General features: G+C 38.9%; 1 protein-coding gene across 5 annotated transcripts in view; it reads left to right on the top strand.

The window, feature by feature from the left end:
• The first annotated feature begins 3,081 nt into the window (after positions 1 to 3,081).
• Positions 3,082 to 23,573, top strand: part of plekhm3 (pleckstrin homology domain containing, family M, member 3) — a 43,250-nt gene continuing 22,758 nt past the window's right edge. For 2 of the 5 annotated variants that reach the window (XR_013652789.1, XM_023950732.2), the window contains exons 1-3: positions 3,082 to 3,208; positions 6,027 to 7,000; positions 14,399 to 15,487. Coding sequence is in view for 4 of the 5 variants with exons in the window: in XM_023950732.2 (XP_023806500.1) it covers positions 6,499 to 7,000; positions 14,399 to 15,487 (1,591 nt within the window). In the remaining variant the exon portion in view is untranslated. The remainder of the gene's footprint in view (positions 3,209 to 6,026; positions 7,001 to 14,398; positions 15,488 to 23,573) is intronic. The other 3 variants (XM_011489277.4, XM_078939681.1, XM_011489276.4) reach the window with 3 other exon arrangements.

The following is a 23,573-nucleotide window of genomic DNA, read 5'->3' as shown; positions in this document are numbered from 1 at the left end:
AATGATTGGCGGAGACAGTTAAAGGGGCGGGACTTTTCCTTACACACTTATAGCTGCAGCTAAATCGCGGTACCGTGATTCTTATCAAAATGTCTTTAATAGAATCAAATAAACACAAAGAAAAAGTAATTTTAAGATATTTTATATTCTTAACTACTCAGTGTTTTATCAGGGCCTGTTTGGATGAACACAGAGCTGATATCCTGGAGATGGAAAATGTTTTTAGATCAGTGAATGAGGGCAATTTCCCACGGCGCACTTGACCATCTCCCACGGCACACTAGTGTGCCGCGGCACACTGGTTGAAAAACACTGCTCTAGACAGCAGCAGTGCAGCGCAGCTGTGTGTTTGTTTGTTTTTTTTGTTTTTCTTTACATCAAGAGAAGAACTCTTGACAGAACTGCCCTTACAAACAAATATAGGAGGAGTTGAAATGTATAACACGGTAAAGGAGTTTTTGTGCATAAAAAGGTACCATTAGAAAAGCTGGTAGCAGTGACTGCAGACGGGGCTCCTGCTATGATCAATAGACAAACAGGTTTCATCACTCACTGTAAAGCTGACCCAGACTTTCCAAAATGTCTGCATTACTGCTGCTTCATTCACCAGTAGGCCTTAAGTGTAAAAGTGATTGGCTCTGGACACTAAGTTGGAGATATGTAGGAGGCATCTCATTCTGAAATCTCAGCCTTGTGATACAAACGGCTGATTTTTTATGAATTTTTAATTATCTGACTGTAACGCAATCAACAACTTCCTGTTTGGTGGTGGCTTGCGCAATCATTGTCAGGTGTAAACCCATGAAACTTTAAACGATGAGAGAAGACCCTTGTGAGTATCTCCTGTTGTAATTTTATGAACATCGGACAAAGCACTGAGAAAATACAGGGCAGAATGTGCCCCATGCAATAACTAGGTGGCGCTATAGAGCTCGTCCAAACTTGTCATATCCATGGGTTCAGAATTGAAGCTTCATCATATCCATTTATTTTCAGTGAGATCGGACAAGGAATGTGCACGTGAGAGCAACATTTGTGTGCATGGCGAGACGCCCAACTTCGCCGCTCTGTCACGACCACACCCCCGCTTTGAAAGATTTGGTTTTTTATCAGAGTAAACTTCAATGGATTTTTAACAGGTGGATGTCATTTTGAGGTGCGTTTGCTCATCCTACTTGGAGCAGTGATGCTCCAAGTAAAACATGTCATTTCCTGTTGCCAACAGGTGGCGCTACACTTATTCCATATTTTTCCACTGCAGATTTGTTCTGAGTCAGACTACAATCATGCACATCAATTTTGGATCAGATTAGATTATGCATGGCTGAGTAATGGCCATTTTTCTTTTCATGGCGTGTTTTCGAAACGACCTCCAATTCTGACGCGCCGCCATGGTCACAAACAACCGTAAAAACTTAAAAGCTTTGCAATTTAACATCGAACATGTGTGTAGTTTACAAAACCAAAGTTTGGAGTCATTATTCACAAATCTCTAGGAGGAGTTCGTTCTAGAAGGAGGCCTGCAAATGACCAAAATACACCAAAAATGACATATTGACACCAATATAGCAGACTTCCTGTGCAACTGACAGCTTGGTACCAGGAGACTTTTTTGTAGGTTTTCATCTGATGAACATGTCCTGTAAATATCAAGCTTGTATGTTAAAGAACATGGCGGGGCTCGCGAAAACAAACATTGTAGGTGGCGCTATTGAGCCGTTTTTGTGCACCCGTGCGAGTGCTGTATATCTAAGTTGGAGATATGTATGGGGGAATTTCATTCTGAAATCTCAGCCTCGTCAGAAAAACGGCTGATTTTTTATGAATTTTTAATTATCTGACTGCAACGCAATCAACCACTTCCTGTTTGGCGGTGGCTTGCGCAGGCACCGTCAGGTGTACACCCACGAAACTTTACACAATGAGAGAAAACCCTTGTGAGTATCTCCTGTTGTAATTTTATGAACATCGGACAAAGCACAGAGAAAAGACAGGTCAGAATGTGACATAAAATGTATTTGTCAATATCTAGGTGGCGCTATAGAGCTCGTCCAAGATTGTCATATCCATTGGTTCAGAATTGAAGCTTCATCATATCCATTTATTTTCAGTGAGATCGGACAAGGAATGTGCACGTGAGAGCAACATTTGTGTGCACGGCGAGGCGCCCAACTTCGCCGCTCTGTCACGACCACACCCCCGCATTGAAAGTTATGGCTTTTTATCAGAGTAAACTTCAATGGCTTTTCAACAGGTGGACATCATTTTGAGGTTTGTCAGCTCATCCTACTTGGAGCAGTGATGCTCCAAGTCAAACATGTCATTTCCTCTTGCCAGCAGGTGGCGCTACACTTTTTCCAGATTCTTCCACTGCAGATGTGTTCAAAGTCAGACTAAAATCATGCATATCAATTTTGGATCAGATTGGATTATACATGGCTGAGTAATGGCCATTTTCCGTTTCATGGCGTGTTTTCGAAATGACCTCCAAGTTCGACGCGCTGCCACGGTCACAAACATCCGTAATACTTTTAAAGCTTCGCAATTTAACATCAGACATGGGTCTAGTTTACAAAACCAAAGTTTGGAGTCATTATTCATAAATCTCTAGGAGGAGTTCGTTCTAGAAGGAGGCCTACAAATGTCCAAAATAGAGCAAAAATGACATATTGACACCAATATAGCAGACTTCCTGTGCAACTGACAGCTTGGTACCAAGAGACTTTTTTGTAGGTTTCCATCTGATGAACATGTCCTGAAAAAATCAAGCTTGTATGTTAAAGCATATGCGGGGGCTCGGGACAAATGTCACTGTAGGTGGCGCTGTCGAGCCGTTTTTGTGCGCCCATGCCAATCTCCTGTAAAATACGAAATTTTTCGCGACTCCTGATGTGTGTGCCAAATTTGGTGAGTTTTGGGGTATGTTAAAGGCCTCAAAAAGGCGACTCTTCCGTCGGAAGAAAAAGAATAATAATAATAATAATAATAATAATAACTCTAACAGATACAATAGGGTCCTTGCACTCCGTGCTCGGGCCCTAAATATAAATCAAAACATAGCGAACAATAGCGAATGGCTGTATATGATTAGGTCAGCGCGCTCAGTGGTGCCAGTGCATAAGCCGGAACCTTTGTCCTGTCGTATGTTATACTTCCGGATCTTTTACTGCGACGGACTAAAGAATGACATAATGGTAAACACAGTAAGGTGAGTGCAAATTTATTTCTTTAAGCTTCATTGTGACAACAAATTGTAGCCGGTTGTAGTTGTTTTAGATCACATGTTAAACAACGACCTTGCTGTTTCTGCTGCCCTGTTATCCGTGTATGTTTAAAATAACACTGATGGGGATGGAAAGTGGCTAACGTTAGGTTAGCTATTAGCTGAACGTGCCCGTTTTATTTATGGCATTAGCTTTGGATTCAGAGGCCTTATTCTGAAGTCATAAATATTTGAAAATAAAATCTCCGTGTTTTTTATTTTAATTTATTTGATTAAATTGAAAGCGCAATTAGGGATTACTGTGTTAGCAGTGCGGGAAGCTGACCGTGGCTTCACCTCTGACAGTGTTTGGTGCTGAGATGCTGATGATGCTGACTGTCTTCACAAGGAGCAGCTGGTCTCTGACGAGAAGCTGCCAAACTCACAACCATCATCATCAGGGATGAAATTGGAAGGATTGTTGCTGTAAAACACAAGCTAATCAATATCAGATACACCAACGAGTTTATACTACTCTCAAGATTTCTGAAAATATTATTTGTAATCAATCAAAAAATAATGAAAAGTAAGAAATATTTTGGCACACTTTGCCTCCTTATTTGCCTTTGAAAGATACCTTCACAAGCCAGATCTTTTAAAAATAAAATTAATAAGTAGTCTTAATGATTCTTCATTTAGGATTAGATTGATTTAATATGCATTGGGGGGAAAAACAGCTCCAATTTGTTTTTGATTCTTTTTTTCCCTTCCATCACTTCCTGGTGTCTGTTCTTTTATTCAGTGTGTCACTGTATTCTCGGTGTGGATGTGGCAGCTTGTGTGACTCAGCAGCAGTATGGGGGGGATCTTGATGATGAGTAAGTGATGAAGAAGCAGAGTTAGAGGAGGCTGAGTCTGTGGGCAGATGATGTCATACAGCATGGCCACTGAAGATGTAAAAATAAAGCACATGGAAATTAGTCGCGATCTTTGGAGTGGATACTTCAGAATAAAAAAAGGATCAACTTATTCAGTTATTGAATCAAATATATTTAATAGGAAATCTGACTTGCCTTTTAAATATACTTCTTTGTAAATTGATAAATATTTGTTTTGCTTATTTTGTGGGTCAAACTGCACTTATTTTAAATAGTTTACTTTCTGCTCGAGGCTGGGCTTAAAATCAATTATTTGGTATTGAATTTATCTTTGCTTAGAAAATCAGTTCATCAGCTTCAAGTAGGAGTTTCCTTTCATCAGTTTTTAATGTAAAACCTTTTTATTTTATGACTAAAAGTTCAAGTTTGTGCAGTTAGTATCTGTAATTGTGTCATTTTGTATCAAATTGTGAACCTATGAATCAAATCCAAATTATTTCAGTACTCAGGCAGTTGATACCCGGGTGTCTTTCTTCAACCTCAAAGAAAATGTTTTGTGGACAAATGAGCAAAAGAAAAAAGTCTTCAAAGAATGTATAAAACAGTTTCAACCAGGTTCCATGTATCCTGATAACGGAAACATTGAAGAAACATTGTTTCACTTTGACCAATAAAAAGGTCAAGGTTGTGATATTTTTTTGTTTATTTTCTGCTTTATTGAATTTCAAGTAGTTAGAAGGTTTGCCAATATATTTGCAATAATATAATCAGAAATGAGATGAAGTAATTTGATTACTGATATTTCATAATAAAGTAAAGTTTTTCATCAGTTCGTACAGCAAATCCTAATATTGTGTCAATGTGGTTTTTCCCAGAACTGAAGCTTTTCCATTAAGGCTCCTTTGAGTAATTATAAATGTTATGTTTTTTATGTAAATGACCTCATCAAGAAGGTTTTATAAGATTGATGTCTTTCATTTATCAATATCAAAAATAAAATTTGTCCAATTTAGACTTTTAGAATTATTAACATTTTCGAGGAACTTGAGAATTTTGATCTGCTTGAGGTTTTCATTGATGGTTCGGCCTAAAATTCTTCTGTAACAGAAATGTTCAAGCCTTAAAAAAGAGGAGAATCTACATCTTGTTTTGCTTTACTAAATCTGAGGGCAGATTAATTTGATTACCAGTAAAGCAGATTAAGTAAACCACTATACCACTATTACAACATACAGCAGCTTTCTAAGAATTGTTGCACCACTCTATTAGAGTCCTCTATGTTTACTCATTTTCTGTGTGGAAAGATATTAAAGGCATTTATATTTAAAGTTGATCTTTTCTGTATTAAATGTTTCTTTTTTCTTAGTTTATTAACTAATTTGTTTGAGTATTTATCACAGAAAAAAGAGCAGGTTTTTGATAAATATCAAACAATTGCGCATACAGTATAGAGAAAAGTCAAACAGTCTGGGAGTCTGAAAGAAAATCAATATGAAAAGGAGAGCCCATCAGAAGCATGCGATCTGTGTATGGATCGGCAGCGAGTCTGAACAGATGGATGGGACCCCCTCCCAGCTCTGACTCTTTTTTGCTCGGCCCACTGATGAGCAGCTTGGAAATGAAGTATTAGTTTAGGCGGACATACGAGGAAGTAGGTGCCTCGCTGTTTTCTGATGAGGAATCTGCTAAGCTCAGAGTGATGGAGATACGGTTCATCGGTAGGTAGTCTGCAGTGGAAGCTTTACTTTTTGATTATTTATTCAGCTTTAGCTATTTAAATCTTCAACAAGCTGAATAAAGAGGCATAACTTTGGTAAAGTAAGTCCCAGCGGTTGTACTGTAACTTATGTATCTTGACGCTTTTCTAAAATGCTTCCTTTTTTTTTTAATTGTTTTTTTTTTTTTTTTTTTACTATTTCCTCTTTCTTACTTCTCTTTTTTTACAGAGCAGTTGGAAAACACTTCAGCCTGATGACCTTAAAACCACCTGATTGGCCAGAAGAACACGCTGAGTAACCCGTTGGACGTCTGACTCCGGGCTCTGAACAGTCAGACGGAATTAGGTGCGTTTGGCCATGCTCTTTAGTTTCCCACCCAAATTGGATTGTTATTCGGAGAACAAGCCAAGATTAGCCTCTGACAGGAAGCCACAGCAGCTCAGCCTCCATCAAGAAAAGGCCACATCTCCCTTCCAGACCCAGAGGACGACCTCTTGACAGGAAGACCGTAAAAGTCAAAGCCCTGAACCGTGCCGCCGCTGACAGCAGTTTGTAAATCAAGCAGACATCCTGTCACCATTGCTGAAATAGTATAATGTCTTAACCATTTCTTCTTGGACATGTGGCTGCTGCTAACAGAATTATTGGGTTTATCTTGGAAGACTCTCTGGTTTTGATATTTATTGCTCAGGGGGCAGCCATGGAGGGGCTTGAGCAGCTCGATGTGGTGGGAAGCATCAGCCCGGCCCTGGAGGCAACGGAGGACTTCCTCCACTGCGTGGACAGGATGCAGAGCCAAGGTCCGAGCCAGGCGCAAAAAAGCAACCATCAGCCGAAGCAGCTGTCGGACGTGTCTAGTGCTGCGCTCGGGAGGCTGAGCTCCAGTGGCGTGTGGGGCCTGCTCGCCGAGGAGCAGCCGGAGGTCGGGCCGCTCGGCCTGACGTGGGCCGACAACGTCAGTGTGCTGGGTTTGGGGATTGGCTTGAGACACGGCAAGAGGAGCAGAGCCCGCTCCACCAATGACCTGGCAGCCCAAGCCAACGATTGCACCAACAATACCTCGTCAAAGTCCGTGTTCAAGAAGGGACACAACCGATCCCGATCGGACGTCAATTACCGGCCATCGGCTTTTACCGACAACGGTTTGCCTGCAGTGGACTGCAACCTGCTGAAAAACATGATCCTCAACCATCAGCAAGCAAGTAAGTTTACTGCCATCCAATCACAAAAAATAAAACCCCAAAATGATAGTATTCGTTTGAATAAAATGAAAGCATTGTTATTCTTACTCGCACACTAAAATCTAAGTTTCTTAAATAAAGTTTTTATATATTTTTTGCCATTTTCCCCTTTGTGTGTTAGCAAACACTTCTTGAAACTAAAAAAACATTTTCAAAACATGCCACTTTTTACCAATCAGCTGCTGTTTGAGAATTCACCAATTCAATGCAACAAGAGTCATTTTCAGTTCAAAAATGCCATAAATGAAGTGGTTATGTTTATAAAGATGGTTGTTTTAAAGTATGTTCTCCAGAGAAACATCTTAAAAGCACTAAAACCAAATGGTTGTTGTTTATTTTGCAAATCTGTTTTAAGAAGCAACTTTGTTAATAATATGAGATATTCTTTATTGATCCCACATTGGGGAAATTCAATTGTTACAGCAGTTCAAGAAGCAGAGAAGAATGACAGCAATGTGCAAAAGTGAGGGGTTTTCAAAATGTGCAAAAATAGAAAAAGTAAAAAAGTAATAACTTATGTACACTATTACGCATAACGTATGTTATGTTATTATTACGCATAACGTATGTTATGCGTAATAATAAAATTAAATAAATAAAGTAAAAACGCAGAATAATGAAAACGGTGTATAGTTTTGGGATAGCTTTAAAGTCAGTGTCAGTGTTAGGCTAATATATTTGGAGCTTTTAAGAGTAGAGCTTTTTGCTAAACCAAAGAGATACATTTTACTATTACAAAGCTTTGGAATTGATTTACAATATGTGCTTCAAATAGTCAAACTAAGATTGGCAGCCTGAATGGTTTGGCCCTTTTAATTAAAACCAACAACAGATAAGATATGCTAAACTAGCATAAAAGAGTAACTTCATATGTGTCATGCTATGGCTGTGAAACAATTGGAGATTGAACAAAATGATCAGTTTAAAGATGACCTAAAAAGAAGGTCACATTACCATCCGTGTTCACTCTGCACATCGCAAATGTCCGGTGTAGGTGAACAAAGTGGCCTAAATGGCGTTGATTCCTATTTAGCCTGATGCATTTGGTACATCGCCAATTATCAGCCTAAATTTATCAATATCAACACTTTGCCCAGATAAAGAAAATGTCTTAAACTGTGAGTAGCTGTTGGGGAATCTGACTTCATAAAGAGATTCAAAAAAGGAGACCTTAGGTCCTCAAATGAAATATTTTCTTTCTTGGATTAAATATTTAAGTGAAATATTGCTGACCGGCTGTAGTTGTGCGTCTGTGATGTCTCTTTGCTGGCTTGTGCGGTAGTTACAGAGCTGAGACAAGTGCTGTGTAAATAGATCATGATGCACACTACAAATACACAAAATCTCACCAAGAATTTTTGTCTAGTTTGTTATCTTATTGTACTTGACTTAAGGAAAAACGAACTTTTCAGCAAGATACAGTGACGTGTTTTAAGACAAAAAATCTTGAATATCTTGTTGAGTCATTTGGTCTTTGAAACAACTTATTTTTATTAATATTTCTGATTAAAAAAATCTGTATGTTACATATTATTTTGAAGTTGAAGTTTCATTTGTGAATAGGGAGTGATTTTGTTTTAAGTAATGACATGCTTTGTAAAAGTTTATTTGACTCATAATTTACATAATAACAGATTAATATTAAAATTTGTAGTTTTAGTCTTCTTGTCGGATGATTACGGTCAAGAAACAAGCAAAGTTGGACTGTTGTATCGGCTAAATACAGTATTTGGGTGGGGAGTGTACAAAAATACCTTTTTGAAGACATTAAACTTATGTTTTGAGCAATCATTTTACGAAATATTTCCAATTACCAGAGCAATATCCCTAAATATTAGTGTTTATAGTTAATTAAAGATTAAATGTTGTCTTTTAAGAGCAGGACAACTCATGACAAAAGTAATAAGCCTTCTCAAACATTACATTTTGAGCTTAATTTTCTTTATGAATGTCTTCCATCCTGAGAAAAATGCCACAAGAACACGTTAAAAACACCAAAAACCTCATTTTCATCGGTGGGTCTTTAAAAGCAGCTGAACTGCTTTGAAGCAAAACCTGTTTAGTAACAGCTAAATGTAGCCCAAACTCAAAATTCTTTTAACCGTCTCCAAGACGTCCAACACTTAGCATTTTTTATGAGGTAAAAAAAAGTCCGTCAGTAGATCTGCCTGTGCTGCTTCATGTTGGTCTTTTGTTTGTGTAAATTGTAACTTTAGTCATCTGAACGTGACACAGGTGTCGTAGAAAGTCAAATTTGAAGTCCTGCCCCCCTAGTGAGCTTATTTTTGAACTTTAATTATTCCTAATTCTGACCAGAAGGTTGGGCCCTTGCGTCACGTGAGCGACGCAGTTCTATCATCCTTTTCCCTTTCTAAGCCCCTTTGAGAGTCTTCAGGAGCAAAGGGGTCCCAGACTGTTTGGGCTGCAGATCAGGGGGCTTACGCTGTACTGAAGCATCCTCACAGAAAGCAATAATGACAGAAGATGATGATGATAAGTTGAAATGACACAGCTGTGCCGCGACTGCCCGCATTCAGGCAGGGAGCCCGTCGCTAACGCACAAACACGGCCCATTTGTGTGTTTTGGCCATCTGAAGGCCTAAGGAGATCCTAAGGGATCCTGATGGATAATAGCCTCTAATCCTGTCAGCAAATGGCCTCAAATGAGGCGAGAGAAGAGGCAACCCAATTACCCAGCCCCTGATACAGGCAGGATTATTTAGTATTAGCATATGTGTGAAAAGACATCAGGATGTTTAGTTTGTACTGAAAGAAGAGAAGTAGTCGAAGGATAATAATAGGCAGAAGGCAGTGATTTCGAATGGTCACTATGTCTATATTCAGATAATAACAAGAAAAGCTGCTTTTATTAGAGACAGCTGGAGATGTCTGTTTGAACAATTAAAGAAAATTAGCTGTTTATTATTAACAATATAAATAGATACATACTTGTATGTTTAATTAAACAAGCTTCCTCTGAAGCCCTAAAGCCCTTTAATGGGCTCCTCCCCCTAAATCTGCAAAAACAAATAGCAATTTCACAACGTTGAGGATTTTGCATCTTCCCTTTTCCTTCCTAACTTTCTCCAATTTTCTTCTTGTTGTACATTAGCCCTCTTGACAAAATTATAATTATTAAAACATTTTCTACCATTTATATGCTGATGATATTCAAATGTGCAGCCTTCAATTAAACCATCAAAGAACTGAAACTGTATTGCTCCTGTACAGAAACTCCCTCTTGGTTTTCTGGGCTCAGTTTACCAGCCAAGCCTCAGAAATGTTCTTTTTAACCAGTATAAGTACCTGGACTTTTCAAGACAATTGACTAAAAAAAAACTGTTTCTATTAGGGCTGCACGAAATGAAGATATTTCGCGATATTAGTAATTAATATTGCGATAACGATATAATTTGCGGTATATAAACAATTAGCAAAACAACCAAAAATATTATTCCCATTCCATTACAACAGCTTAAAAATTATACTACAAATGACCCTTGTTGACATAGGAGGCGAACATACAACATAATAGGGCGCCATCCGATTAGTTAACAACGTGAAGGGGTCCATCTGATTGGTCAAATGCAGAAAGGGATTCTTTCAATCCATTAAACACTTCAAGCTGCCATAAGATTGTTTGGCCACATCTAAGGTAACCATTTATTGCAAATTTGCTGTCTTTCGCGATATGCATATTGCACAGCTTGATATTGCGATAACGATAAATTTGCGGTATATTGTGCAGGCCAAGTTTCTATTATCTTAGGGGGTTAATATACCAAATCTGACCTGGAGATGATCATCCCTACTTTTATCTCTTCTTGTTTAGACTTTTGCAACTCCCTCTTCACTTTTCTTAACAAATCTACAATCACCTATTTCCACCTTGACCAGAACGTGGCAGCATGGCTTTAAGCAGAAAGAAACAGCAGTGCATGTATCACTTCAGTTTAATTTTTTTTTATGTTAGCTGCTGTTTAAGTTTAGTATTGATTTTTAAATGTTACCTTTAAGAGCTTTAAATGGACAAGCTCCTAAGCATATTTCAGAATTGCTGACTTCCTATAACTCTAGTTGCTCCCGAGAACCTGGGACTGAAGACTAATGGGGAAAAAAATATGAGTTATTAAGAACCAGCCATAGCACCAGTCACTATAAAAGGCTATAATAATGTCCAGAACTCACAAGCGACCCGTAGCTTTCAGACCTTAATGCATGTCTAGTTTTTGGCAAAAAACTCTGAACACAAAAGAACACCTCTATCAACTTCTGTTAAACCTTCTAGCAAACTTATCAAGTCCAGATGATTTACACAGCTACAGCATCCTACCTTAAAGGTGTTTTTTTTTCAGTATTTCATCAAGTTTTGCCGATTCTTTTGGGTGTGAAAACCCAAAGGAATATTGATTATATTCCTGCATAGTTTTTACTAATAAACATTTTTATTAAATGTAGATAAGCCCTCAAAACCAGATGGAGGGGTAAAACAAAATTGACCCATGGATGGGCATTCACAGGCTGGAGGGCATAACTGTGGTAATTTATCTACCACTCGAACATTACCGCTCATTTTGTTTTTTACAAGTTTCAGTTCAGTTAAAGCTGTGAACTGAATTGTATGCCCTTTGTCTCTGCAGTTTCCCAAACTCTGATGTCCACATGCTCCTTGTTTTGTTACAAGTCTTGATCATTCACTGTAGCTCCTCAAAAGCAGCTAAAATTCACTCTCCTATATCTCTTTAAAGTAGCTATAAATCCTTAACTCTGTTTGTTAGTGGCAGTCATTGCGAAGGTGATGAAATTTATTAGTATAGACTTTTTTATTTATTTACTAGGTACAAATTTTAATTTGAGTTGTTACATCTGTGGTGCCCGGGGCTTTGAGGGGATTAAACTATTTTCTAGGATGAAAATAATGGTGTATCAAAGCTTTTTTTAAACCTATTTTCTCTTTGACACTCATTTAACAAGAAATAAATCTTAGATTGGAGAAAAACACACTGTTACTAAAATAGATTTTGCATCGAAATGGACTTTAGCACATGAGATTTAATCAGCAGCATTCTGAGTGAGATGTTAATTCAGACTGATGGTTGGGTTTGCACATCAGACTGCTGCTCTGTGTGATGTCCACATCCACCTGGTAGTCATGGAGGTGCATTTCACAAAGCGGTTTTATCCTCATTTCGGCCCTCCCAAGCGTGAAAGGCTGCCTATCAGCTCGAGCTGATTGCGGTTAGGTTTATTTGCATGTTCATTTGTTCCTTTAGCAAAAAGGTTTGTTAACATGCAAAGTCCCCGACCTGGAGTGACACCACGTCTGCTGGTGGTTTGATAAGATTGATGAGGCTGTAGACTCTTAAGTAACCCACTGCAGTGAGGTACCGCATGGCTCCTTTTTTTTCTAGGTGAGTGATTGAGCAAATTAAAGAAAGGAACATTTAATATAGGACAATTACAGTGTGTGTAGTGGGGGTGTTTGCTGATAAATTAGTTGTCAGTTCAGTTTAAGAGTTGAGTTTTGGTTCAAATTGAGTTTAAAATTAAAGCTCAGACTGCAGGGTTCTTGGATGCAGTTTTAGCAACACCAGAGTTTTGCCAACTTTATTGGTAGCATTTTTAAGAATCGTGTCTTAGTTTATTTTTGTTTTTTTGGGCTTTTCAATAAACCAGCTGCTGCTTTCTGTTCCTCTTTTTGTTGCTCAAACTTTGACAATTTTAGTTTTAGTTATGTTGTGTGTCATGGGTGTGTGATTATTATTCAATTTTTAGTTGGTAAAAAAACAGAGAAAATGGGTTCCAGGTCTAGGACAATGTTCATAAATCTTGGTCAATAATAGGTTGGCTTATTAAGAACCTTGTAAACTTTGGTCCAGAACTTTTAGGCTGGTAAAGCTTAAAACCTTTCTAGCTGAAGCATTTGTCCCATGCATCAGTACGGGTATTGACCTATACGGGTGCTGTAGGTTTTTGGGTTTTCCCGATCCATGGAGGGTAGTAAAGAGGATCGGCCACTTCTGAAGGAGGATTCAGGTATGTGTTGCAGTTTCCCTGAGGCTCATTTGGCCACCTTTAAGGACCTACATCATGCTTTTCTTAAGCCTTAAGGCTAAACTACATCCATATATATGATAATGTATTACCTTTTGGCACACTAAAGAACTCATTTTTTTTAATGAAATGAGTAATTTCGACAGTTCATTTTCCTACCTGGATGTAGGACAACTCTATCTCTAAGGCAACAGCTTTCTCTCTTTTGGGTGCCGCCCATTTTATGACAACCCAGAGTCGGCCTCAGCAGCGTGACTCCGTTTCTCCAACAAAAACAAACAACATCCGAACTTTTGCTAAGGTAAATGAGCATGTTGTGCATATAAAGGAACGTGTATTGCTGATCACCGCTAGCTGCGCAGAAAAAGTGTGTATGTGTTTCTTATGTATGTCACAATGTAAGAAAATACTCGTTTTCATGGATTGGAATGTCCTCAGAGCGCAGGTTTTTAGAGAAATGCTCAGAAATGCGTCAATTGATCAAAAAACCACTTTGGGATATTTTTGTGACGAATAAACATTATAATACACTTAAAAGCTCAAAAAGTCGATTTTGCATGATATATGCCCTTTAAGGGACATTGTTGAAACTGGAACGTATGGATGTTGTGTGTGTGTGGTAAGTGTAATTGTGAAGTATCGGTAAGGTTAATGGAAGTTGTGAACAGTTATGGCGTACAGGTGAGGATGTCATAATGTAGCAGTACCTCCGCAGACGCGTCTCACGATGGCAGAAACTAGAGCTAAGACTAGTGAACAAGTTCAAGTCCTCTTAGTATGTACAGCCAAATCAAAGCAGCAGCGCTGCAACCAAAAAAAGATCACATACACAATAATATAATAAACACAAACATGTGATAAGAAAACACACTAACATAAATGAATAGGAAGATGAAAACAGACACAAAATTATATTTAAATTTATTTTATTTATATAGCCCAAAATCACAACAGTCTTCTCAATGGAATTGTTGGGGTAATTGTAAAGTGAACATAAAATCATAAGGATCATGAATACGTAGGAGTCAACAGGAAAATTTAAACCGCACTAACTTAACAGACTAAACTTAGCTGGGCATTCCTGCCCTTAGACCCTCCTTCATGGTAAGGAAAACCTCAGGGGTGTCTACATGAAATCTTTCCACCTTTATCCACCTTTGTCATGGTAGGGAGACCATGTCAATGCAAGGGTGGGGTCATCTAAGAGCACAAGGATTACAGGTTACCTTCAAATTCAGATTATAAGAACACACACATTGAAGGAGATTCTTGATCTCATTTCTATTTTTTTGTGTCTTTTTCCAGCTGATAAAAGCAACAGTAGCAGCAGCAGTGTGGTGAAGCAGGGTGAGATGGATCAGCGTGAGGGGCCGCGGGGCCGCTGGACTCCCTGCTTTGTGCAGCTGACTCCTTGCGAGCTCCGGCTGTACACCCTGGACAGCAGTGCCAACCGCCAGCTGGGCACCGCCTACTCGCTGTCGCATTGCCAGAGTGTCACCTCACCAGCTCCCTGCAGCCAGCCCGCTCAGATCAGCCAGCCTGCTGACCAACGCACGCTCCAGGCTGTGTTCTTCAGCAGCACACATCTGCAGCTCAGAGCAGCCAGTCAGTGGGAAGCCATGCAGTGGCGGAGGCTGATATGGGAGAAGGTGCAGGCGGTTAGACCCACGAGGCAGGAAAACTGCCACCACAAGAGTGGAACAGAAATTCAACAGATGAACAAATTCCCAGTACCCATGTCGCCTTCCTCATCGCCTTCTCCATCTGCCCTTGACACCAGACCTGATGGTGACAGCGATACGCCGACTCCAGCAGAACCTTCTTGTGGTGTGCTGAGCAGACCCACCACTCTGCCTCTGTTCACCCAACACCCCCAGGATGTACTCAAAGCTGGTGTGCTTCACCAGCTGATGGATCAAAACTACTGGAGAGCTTTCACATTTGTTCTTACTCAATCTACTCTCCAGGTCTTCCCCACAGAAGGCCGAGGACCCGTCTCCCAACCTGTTCTCCAGTATTCCCTTGCCTCCTGCTTGACTGTACAGCACAATAAAGAGAATGAAGAGCCGTGGGGTCAAGGAGATGAGTTTTTTCAGGTTGTTTTCCCAAAAGAAGTGCTAAAATTTCAGGCAGACGATCATCTGAAGGCTAGGGAGTGGGTGGAAGCTCTCCGAGAGGTGATGGGGGCACAGAGACCTGCAGAAGAAGAAAAGGAGTCAATCGAAAGACCTCAAGATCTTCAAGGACTGCTGCTGAGATCAAAACCTGTTCGAGACAGGAGGCAGAGGGAGGCCCAAAGAGCTAAGCGGCAGTCAGTCACCACCAGCTTCCTCAGTATTCTTACATGCCTGGCAGTGGAAAAGGGGCTCACTGCACAGAGCTTCAGGTGTGCAGGTAAGAGGCCTTTCTCAGCACACTACACATGAACTCTGTTAGTGGCTAAAACTATTCCATGTTTGTTGAGTTCATAGATTCTGCAGAATGTTGTACATCTTTTCTTTGACCATCCTATCCAATCCCTCCTTTTTTGCAGATCTAGACAGAAAGTCTACAGTCATTTATGTCTGTAGATTTGATTTACATTAGTAGTTTTCATTCTCCTGCATCAATTCTTAGTGCCTTTGGGTTTATGTATGGGGCATGTCTTGTCATTCTTTAATTTAGAATATAAAACTCATACACAAAAAAATGGGATTATATAATTATATATAATAATATATAATTGGGAATAAATGTTGGGAAATTGGGAATACAAATTTGGAAAAAAAAAGCTCCCTGCACATTTGTTTTTTTCTTTCAAATGTGAATAACACCTGAAACTTTTAATTGGTTCATATTCTTAATTATTACATTTCTTCAGATGAAATGGCATTGCAAAGTGGCTAACAATTGAAACACAAAAAATATTATGTTTTTCTTAATGCAAATGTTTGACTTAATTACTGTAAATTGCAGCTATTTTAGTTCTTAAGATACATTTCTGAGATCAACCCAACCAAAAGAAAAGGCATCCAAAAAACCAGGTTTGCCCAGTGGGGGGGTTAGAAGTGTCCTCAGAGGATGATCTGGCATTAATAAAAACTTCTTTGGTAGATGGAAACCACTCTGCAAGATGGTTTGAGTAGTGTGCATCAGCCAGTGTTGCAGCAGGTCTGCCTCAAGCAAAAGAAACTGTTTCTTTACTGGTATGCATCAAAGAATTAATGCATTTGTTTGCTGTGTACTTCCTTCAACATGCATTTTCTGGAGAATGATCACTGGACCAGATGTATTTATCAGCCTGATGGAAGTTGTTTAAATAAGTTAAGTCCTTAGTTATGTTAAAACCTGCACAAAAAAATCTATTTCCTGATATTAGCTTGTGCGATATGCGTATCACAAAAGATGAAAAAAAACTGCGATATATGGTTATCCTAAATATTTACACACATGTAAAACAATCTCATGTTAGCTCAAAGTATTTAACAAATCAAATAGAGCCCTTTATGTATTTGACCAATCAGATGGAGCCCTTTTATGTTTGATGCCCGCCTCCTATGTAGACAAAAGTCCTTTTGGGTATAATTTAAATTATGTTTACTTTTATTTAAACAAATTTAAAGTCCCATTAGTTGTCACGCACCTAGGTGTGTGAAATTTGTCCTCCCCATTTGACCTTTCCCCTGGGGGAACGTTGAGGTGCAAACACAGCCATGCTCAGAAACCATTTAGTGGTTAAATAAAACTTTTGCAGTGAAGTGAAATTATTGATTAGTTTTCAGAAAAGTTTTCTTTCTTTTTGGTATAAATTTTCAAAGTTTAAAAAAGTTTGAAAGCTGTCATTTTAAAATCTTGTATTTATTAATGCCTAGGATGTCCACCAACTCACCAATTCTTAATTTATAACTGATAACTTCATCATGTCTAAAACAGCTTTTTTACTGCTGTTAGAGATAATCTTGTGCTCCATGTGGGTTCAAGAACCTTTCGGTCTCTATGAATATTTCCGTTGTTCTGGTCCGTGTACAGCCCTACAAATGGCAGACTATGCTTTTAGTCACTCCGGGTGTTATACATGGGCTTCATCTCATTCTCCCTCTCTTAGAGGGGCTTTGAATAATCACCGTTCACCTCCCTTTTTATTTGTAACAACTGGCTTATTAATGCAGAGCAGTTTGAAAGGACAGCTGAAACGGGAACAACGATGGAGGCCGTCTGGGGGCAACTGATGATAATTGGTGGGCTTTAAGCCCCAGCGTAGATGGAAAAAAATGGATGAATGGGAGCCAATGAAAGCAGCCTGGGGATGCTGCAGCGGTCAGCTGTGAGTGTAGCTGTGTGCTGGAAGGGTTTCAGGGCAGAGCTGGATAGACGGGACAGCTGGATGCATCCATTTTCTATAGAGTGCACACCTTTGCTTGCTCAGTCTATTTCTGTCCCTCCTTTCTTTCTCTTTTCTTTTCAGCGGTTCATTTAAGCCGAAAGCCTTCCCCTTTCCTTGTGCACAGTTACCCAGCCATGCCCCCATTTATTCAATTGTTTCTCTTTTTAATCTTTAGCAAGGACCGAAGATCTGTTCATTTACATTTAGTGAGATATCAATTTATTCTAATTCCAAAAGGCTAAATCAAGTCTTTTCAAGCTCATAGATCTGTTGATAACCTTTAGTAGAACTACTGATAAATGTTTAAATTATCTTGGGGTTTTTTCCTGACTGATGTGCTAGCTCTATCGGGGTAAACTGGATCAGTTAAAATGGAACATGCTTCATTTTCTACATTAGTACAGACCAAGTATGCAGATGTGTATACACTTTTGGAAACTTTGGTCCAGGCTAACAAGAGTTTCGAGATTCATTTTAAGAGGTCTTGGTCCACTTCCAGATGGACTCTGGTTCATTTTGCCTTAGCTCACCACCTCATCTATAAACGTAATCATTTTTTTTAACTAGTTGGACTTTGGACATTCAGCTGAAAGCTACATGTCATGGAAAAACTGGAGTAAATAGGAGCAGCTCTGTCTCCTTGGAAACACAAAAATATTGTGATATTTTTCATCTTTTGGAAAAAGATGAAAGTGAGCGATTCGGAGCTTCTGAACAGTGCCGTGTTAAAGTGTAAAATCATTCCTAAATCTACATAAAAATATTAAGAATAAGTGGAAGGTTTGATGAAGTGACCATAGTTTGATGATAAACATGATAAGATACTCGGAATGAGGCTAGTTCTTCCATGAACGTAGTGGAGATCAACAGCTCTACATATGAACTTTAACCTCATTGTGTTACGATTCACAATAGTAATAGCGTTGTGTTTAAAAATACTTTTTAAAAAAAAACTGCTCTTAAAACTCAAAATGGTTTTCTGAAATGTTTAACTAGCAAAAGAAAAATTTTTCGTGGTAGTTTTTAAGAGGTAGAACGGTCAATCTTCTCTTGGAAGATCACTAGTTTGGTTCCTGCCTTGGCTGCCCATGTGTTGAAGTGTTCTTGGGCATGACACTGAACCCCACATCGCTCCTGGTGGTTACAGGTTGGCGCCAGTGTTTGGTAGCGGGGCCACCATCAGTGTGTGAATGTGTGTCCGTGCATGGGTGAATGGGATTGTGATTGTAAAGCACTTTGGACCTTCTAAGAAGGTAGTAAAGCACTATAAAGGTTTACAGATTTACCAAAGATTTGCAATGGTGTTAGGGATGATTGTCTTGTCTCTTGGAGCATTTTCAGGCAGAGTTAAGCTGTCTGATAGTTCAGCTCATATTTATAATGTATAAGTGGAACCATGGAGGTGTTCAGATCCTCTGCCTTTAGACCGTGTTCAAGTCATTGACTCTTAACTTGATTGAGATTTTTGTCCTGATGTGTATTTGATTTTGACTAAATGAGTATGTTTTAGCCCAAATTTACGTCCTAACCATGAAGATATATTAACACTGGACCAATAACCTCTGACATCACCCATTGGATTCTGAATGTTGTGTGAAACCTGTTGAGGAAAAGGGCACTTTGACTGGATTTTGCTCTGCCCACCTCAGGAACATCTTCAAAGCAGCAATTGGATGAAACAAAGTAAAGTTTGAAGCTTTGTTGAGTTCACCCATTGCCTGCCAATCAAAAAAGGCTCTTTAATATGGGAGTTGATGGAGAATCGTTACCTTCTTTAACCTGCCTCCAGTTGTCTTCTGAAGAACTGCAACATTTGATTCTTCCTGGTTTGCTTTAACTTAGGAATGGAAGGTGATAGAATGGTCTCAGCTGATCTTAGGGCATATCTGTACAATGCTCTTGATATTGGGAACCATTGATGATATTTGTCTGGTTCCGTCTCCTTCTTTTTTTCTGTATATTTATTTTACAATCTAATGAAACACTTATGGTAAAAGAAAAGAAAAACTGATACTAATGAAAGATTTCTAAGATCTTACCGCCAACAAGAAACACTGTCATTGTCCAGCAAAACCTCAAAAGCCTTTGTCATCAGAACCATTATTTTCTCAATACCCTGAAAGGAAATTCATTTCTTTAAAGAAGCCTCTGCTCTCAACGAGATCTCTTGATGGTTGCGACCACAGATCTAGATGCCTAGTGCGTATATTTAGTTTTAAACGTCATTTCTTTGAACTTGTTTCAATGCCACTCTTTGCATATGCATTTGCTGCTCCTGCCCATGTACAAGGCCGCCGATCGGTCATTTCAGATCCAAATGCAAAATGTATTAAATAAATTACATATGGGAGTCGCTGCGTTTGAGATTCCTTTTGAAGGAAGAAGTGTGTTTGAAGACTGACTCCCCCATTGGCCTGTAACCTCTCGCCACAAACACACTAACATTGAAAATGTGCAGAGTGTGTCCTTGGGATTTTTGCCCCTATTGTTGTGTGGAGCACATTCTCAGGCCCCCTGCCCCCTGAGAGACCATGTGAGTCTGTTGGATGGGAGGAGGCCATTTTGATGAAGGGGGTGTGGTAGATATGAGGGGACCAGGCAAGTAGGAGGTGGGTTCACATCAAAAGGTGGACAGTTTCCATGTCTTTCGGACAGTCTTGCACACGGTACTCTCCATTTGTCCACATTTTCATTGGAGTGTTTGGTTGGCATGAATGGGAGACATCAAAGCTTCTGTTGTCGTTTTAGTTTGAATTCACACATGCGCGCACAGCAGAGTCCTGTCCGCGGTGCACTGGTTTGAACCAGTGGCGGGCAGATGAAAGCACAGTTCCTCTTTTTGCCCTGCTGTCATCACTCCCTCACTCTCAGTCTGTATCTATGTGTCTCTCCCTCTCAGCAGGAGCGGGTCAGAGTGACCCTCTCTCACTACAGAGAATAGACGTACAATCGGTAGACCTTTTGAGCTGTGTTTGAATTCCCATTCATCTCTCCCTGTGGCGCTTTTTCTCTTCATCCTAGAAAGATGCATAAAAGATCAGAGACCAGTTTAAAAAAACAGTTGTTACTGTGCTGATGGTGCTGGATGGTTTTTCTTTATCTTAAACGATTAATACAATTTAACAACATACCAGATATACCGTATTTTCCATAGTGTAAGTCACTTTTTTTATAGATTGGCCAAGGATTCAAATGATACTCAGGAGTGACATATTTGTGATTTTTTTTAAAACATAAATAGGCTCATATATTTGTTATTTTCAAACTAACAAACAGTTACCCTTTAGCGGTTGTTTCCCACTAAAACCGCTAGAGGGCACTTCCTCCTGAACTTTATGCTGTTTTTCTTATTTGTTTTCAGATATTATTATTTTTTCTTTCCTTGGATTAGTGCAGGACAGCAACTCATCCAACTGGTTCACAAACCAGAGGGAAGAACAGCTAAATACAGTCATTCAGATGCAGCTCCAACAGTATAAAAAGTAACGATCGCCGTAAGAAAAAAAAGATGGAATGATCTCATAAAACCCAGATATGGAGATGTGATAATCGACGCTTTTGTAGAGCTCCTCAAAATAAATAAACTTAATCTGTCAACATCATCCATATCTTTCATGCATTATAAACGAGATATAAAGTCAAAGTCTCCATGTAGAAATGAGGCATTAAGTATTAAATTTAACAGCAGATGTGTAGTTGACGCATGGATAACATTTAGTGTGAACGCAGCCTCATGCCGGGCTTGCGAATTTGTTGATAAATGTTGGACTTTTCTCTTAAACTTGCACTCCAGACCCACATATTTATGTTTTTTTGTTATGTATCATGCATTTTATTGGCTCCTGCAACTTATACTCCGGAGCAACTAATATCAAGTAGCACCGGTAACCGGCAATTTTTTTCCCACTTCTTATATGACAATGGTAAAAAAAAAAAAAACATATTTTTTAATTAATCTAAAATTTCCACTACAGGTTGCTAAATAGACTGTAAATAGATTTCTATTGATTTACAACAGTTCATCAGACTCAGAAAGTCTCATTATATAACATCTCCTGCTTTTTTTGCTTATTTCAGAACATTTGGACTATTGGTCCTAGTAGAAAAATGTTAATGTTCTGTGAGGTTTTTGCCCTTAAAAATACTCCTTTCAAATCTTTGCTAACAAGATCTACCCGGAATGTTAAGAACTTTCTTTAAATGGGATTAGTTTGTGAATGTTGGCAGGCTTTTCATTAAACATTGATCATCAAACCCAAAGTGATTAATGGTCAATCTGGGACACTTCCCACCAATGAGTATAAACTTGTGCGGAACAAAAATTGTGTGCATAAATTGAGGTTTAGTAATTTTTTTAAACTGCCTTAAAGACACACTTTACATTTTAGTCATTTTTGATTGCCTTAGATTGTAATTACAAATTATTCTGACCATTACTAAATGTAATATTACTGAAGGGAAAAATGAGTGGTTGAAAAATAAAGATAATCAGGTGATATGGCAAATTAAGTGAAACAAAAAAAGCCAGGAAGTGTTTAATGACAACACTACCCAGAATACCTAGCAGGGCCAGGAAGCAGGTGATTGGTGTGAGGGATTGATGGGAAGTTCCATCCATCTTCGTACAAAATGTGTTGTAATTCATGTTCACCTCTTTAATCTGCAAACAACAGCCTTTGCAGCGAGTTCAACACAACATATAAGTCAAATGTTATTGACAAAAACTCTCAACTTTATTCAGTTGTAACACTTAAAACCCAAAACAACACTCTCACTGTTTTAGGTCATTGTCTAGGAGCACAGTATGTGTCACTCTACCCGGCTCCTGACAACGCTTCCCATTTGGGATGCAACAATTAACTTTCCCCACAATTTGGTTCAAATCTCAAATTTGTGGGTCCTTGTTTTGTTTCAGTTCGATATATGATTTGTGTATTACAAAGCAACAACAAAAAAAGTTAAAAAGTCAGAAAAATTATTTCTTCTACCAAGCAAGTAACAATGAAGAAAAAGCTTTCAGTTGCTTACTAACCCTAGTGTAATGTAATAAAACAGTAAATACTGAATCCTTCTTAATTAAATTAGCTACAACATACGTTTTACACTTTCAAGATAGACACACTGGTATGCAGTAGGGATTCAACAATTCACTTTCCCTACAATTTGGTTTAATGGTGTAACAAATGGTTCGCTTCTCGATCCAGAATTGTGGCATAGCTAGTACCCATAATGATTCAACAATCCACCCAACAGTGTGGCTTTGTAGTTCAACAAATTTGTACTAAAACATTTTGACAGCTTTTTTGAGCGTCATGTACCACAAAAAATAGATTCAAGGTCAGTAAACACCACCAGAATTTAAACATAAATGTAATAACTGTTGATTTAATTTTAGGAAATTCAAAGATTTTTTGTGTGCCTTATGGTAAAAAAAATACAAAACTCAATATCCAAGTTTGTTTTCTCCTTAAGCACATCGACTTACTTATTAAAACAGAAAAGTAGGAAAGTAGACTTCCTTTTCTTATCTCTGTACGTCTTGTGTTTATAAGATGCTGTTATTCATTACAGAGCCCCATATGTGTTTGTAGGCGGAGGTGTTGCCTGTTCCTGTGCTCATGATATAGAATTTGAGGTCAAAGTCTCAAGTTGTTTTTCAGTTTCTAGATGCTTTTCAGGCTTCTTCTATATGCGCCTTTGTTCCTGTGGTTCCAACAGAAGCCGACCAAATTTGAGGCCACAGTTGGATCGCGAGATGGTCTGTTGGTCAACTGCTTCCTTGAAATGACACAGTGACTCTCCGACTGTTAACCAGCAGCTCAGCCTGCTGGCTCCCAACCAGTGGCCTGTGGTTTTCTTTTGAAAGGGCGTCCATTCCAAACAACAACATGAGCTCATTGCTGCATTTAACCCACGTTGATCTAGCTCTCATGATTGAACTGCACTTTCAGTCACTAGCAGAACTTTGTCTGTCTGCTATCTCAAATCAATAAAAAACGTTTGTTGTTGACTAATTGTTTTTTATTAAGGCACATTGCTCGATTGAACCGATTCATACTTATGGGCAAAAATGTACTTTAACCAAAAGTTTTTATCCTACAAGTGTTGTCATTTTGA

Source organism: Oryzias latipes, chromosome 21, assembly GCF_053564925.1.
Source record: "Oryzias latipes strain Hd-rR chromosome 21, Olatipes_Hd-rR_3.1".
Lineage (NCBI taxonomy): Eukaryota > Metazoa > Chordata > Actinopteri > Beloniformes > Adrianichthyidae > Oryzias > Oryzias latipes.
This window is presented reverse-complemented; position numbering and strand designations above follow the sequence as displayed.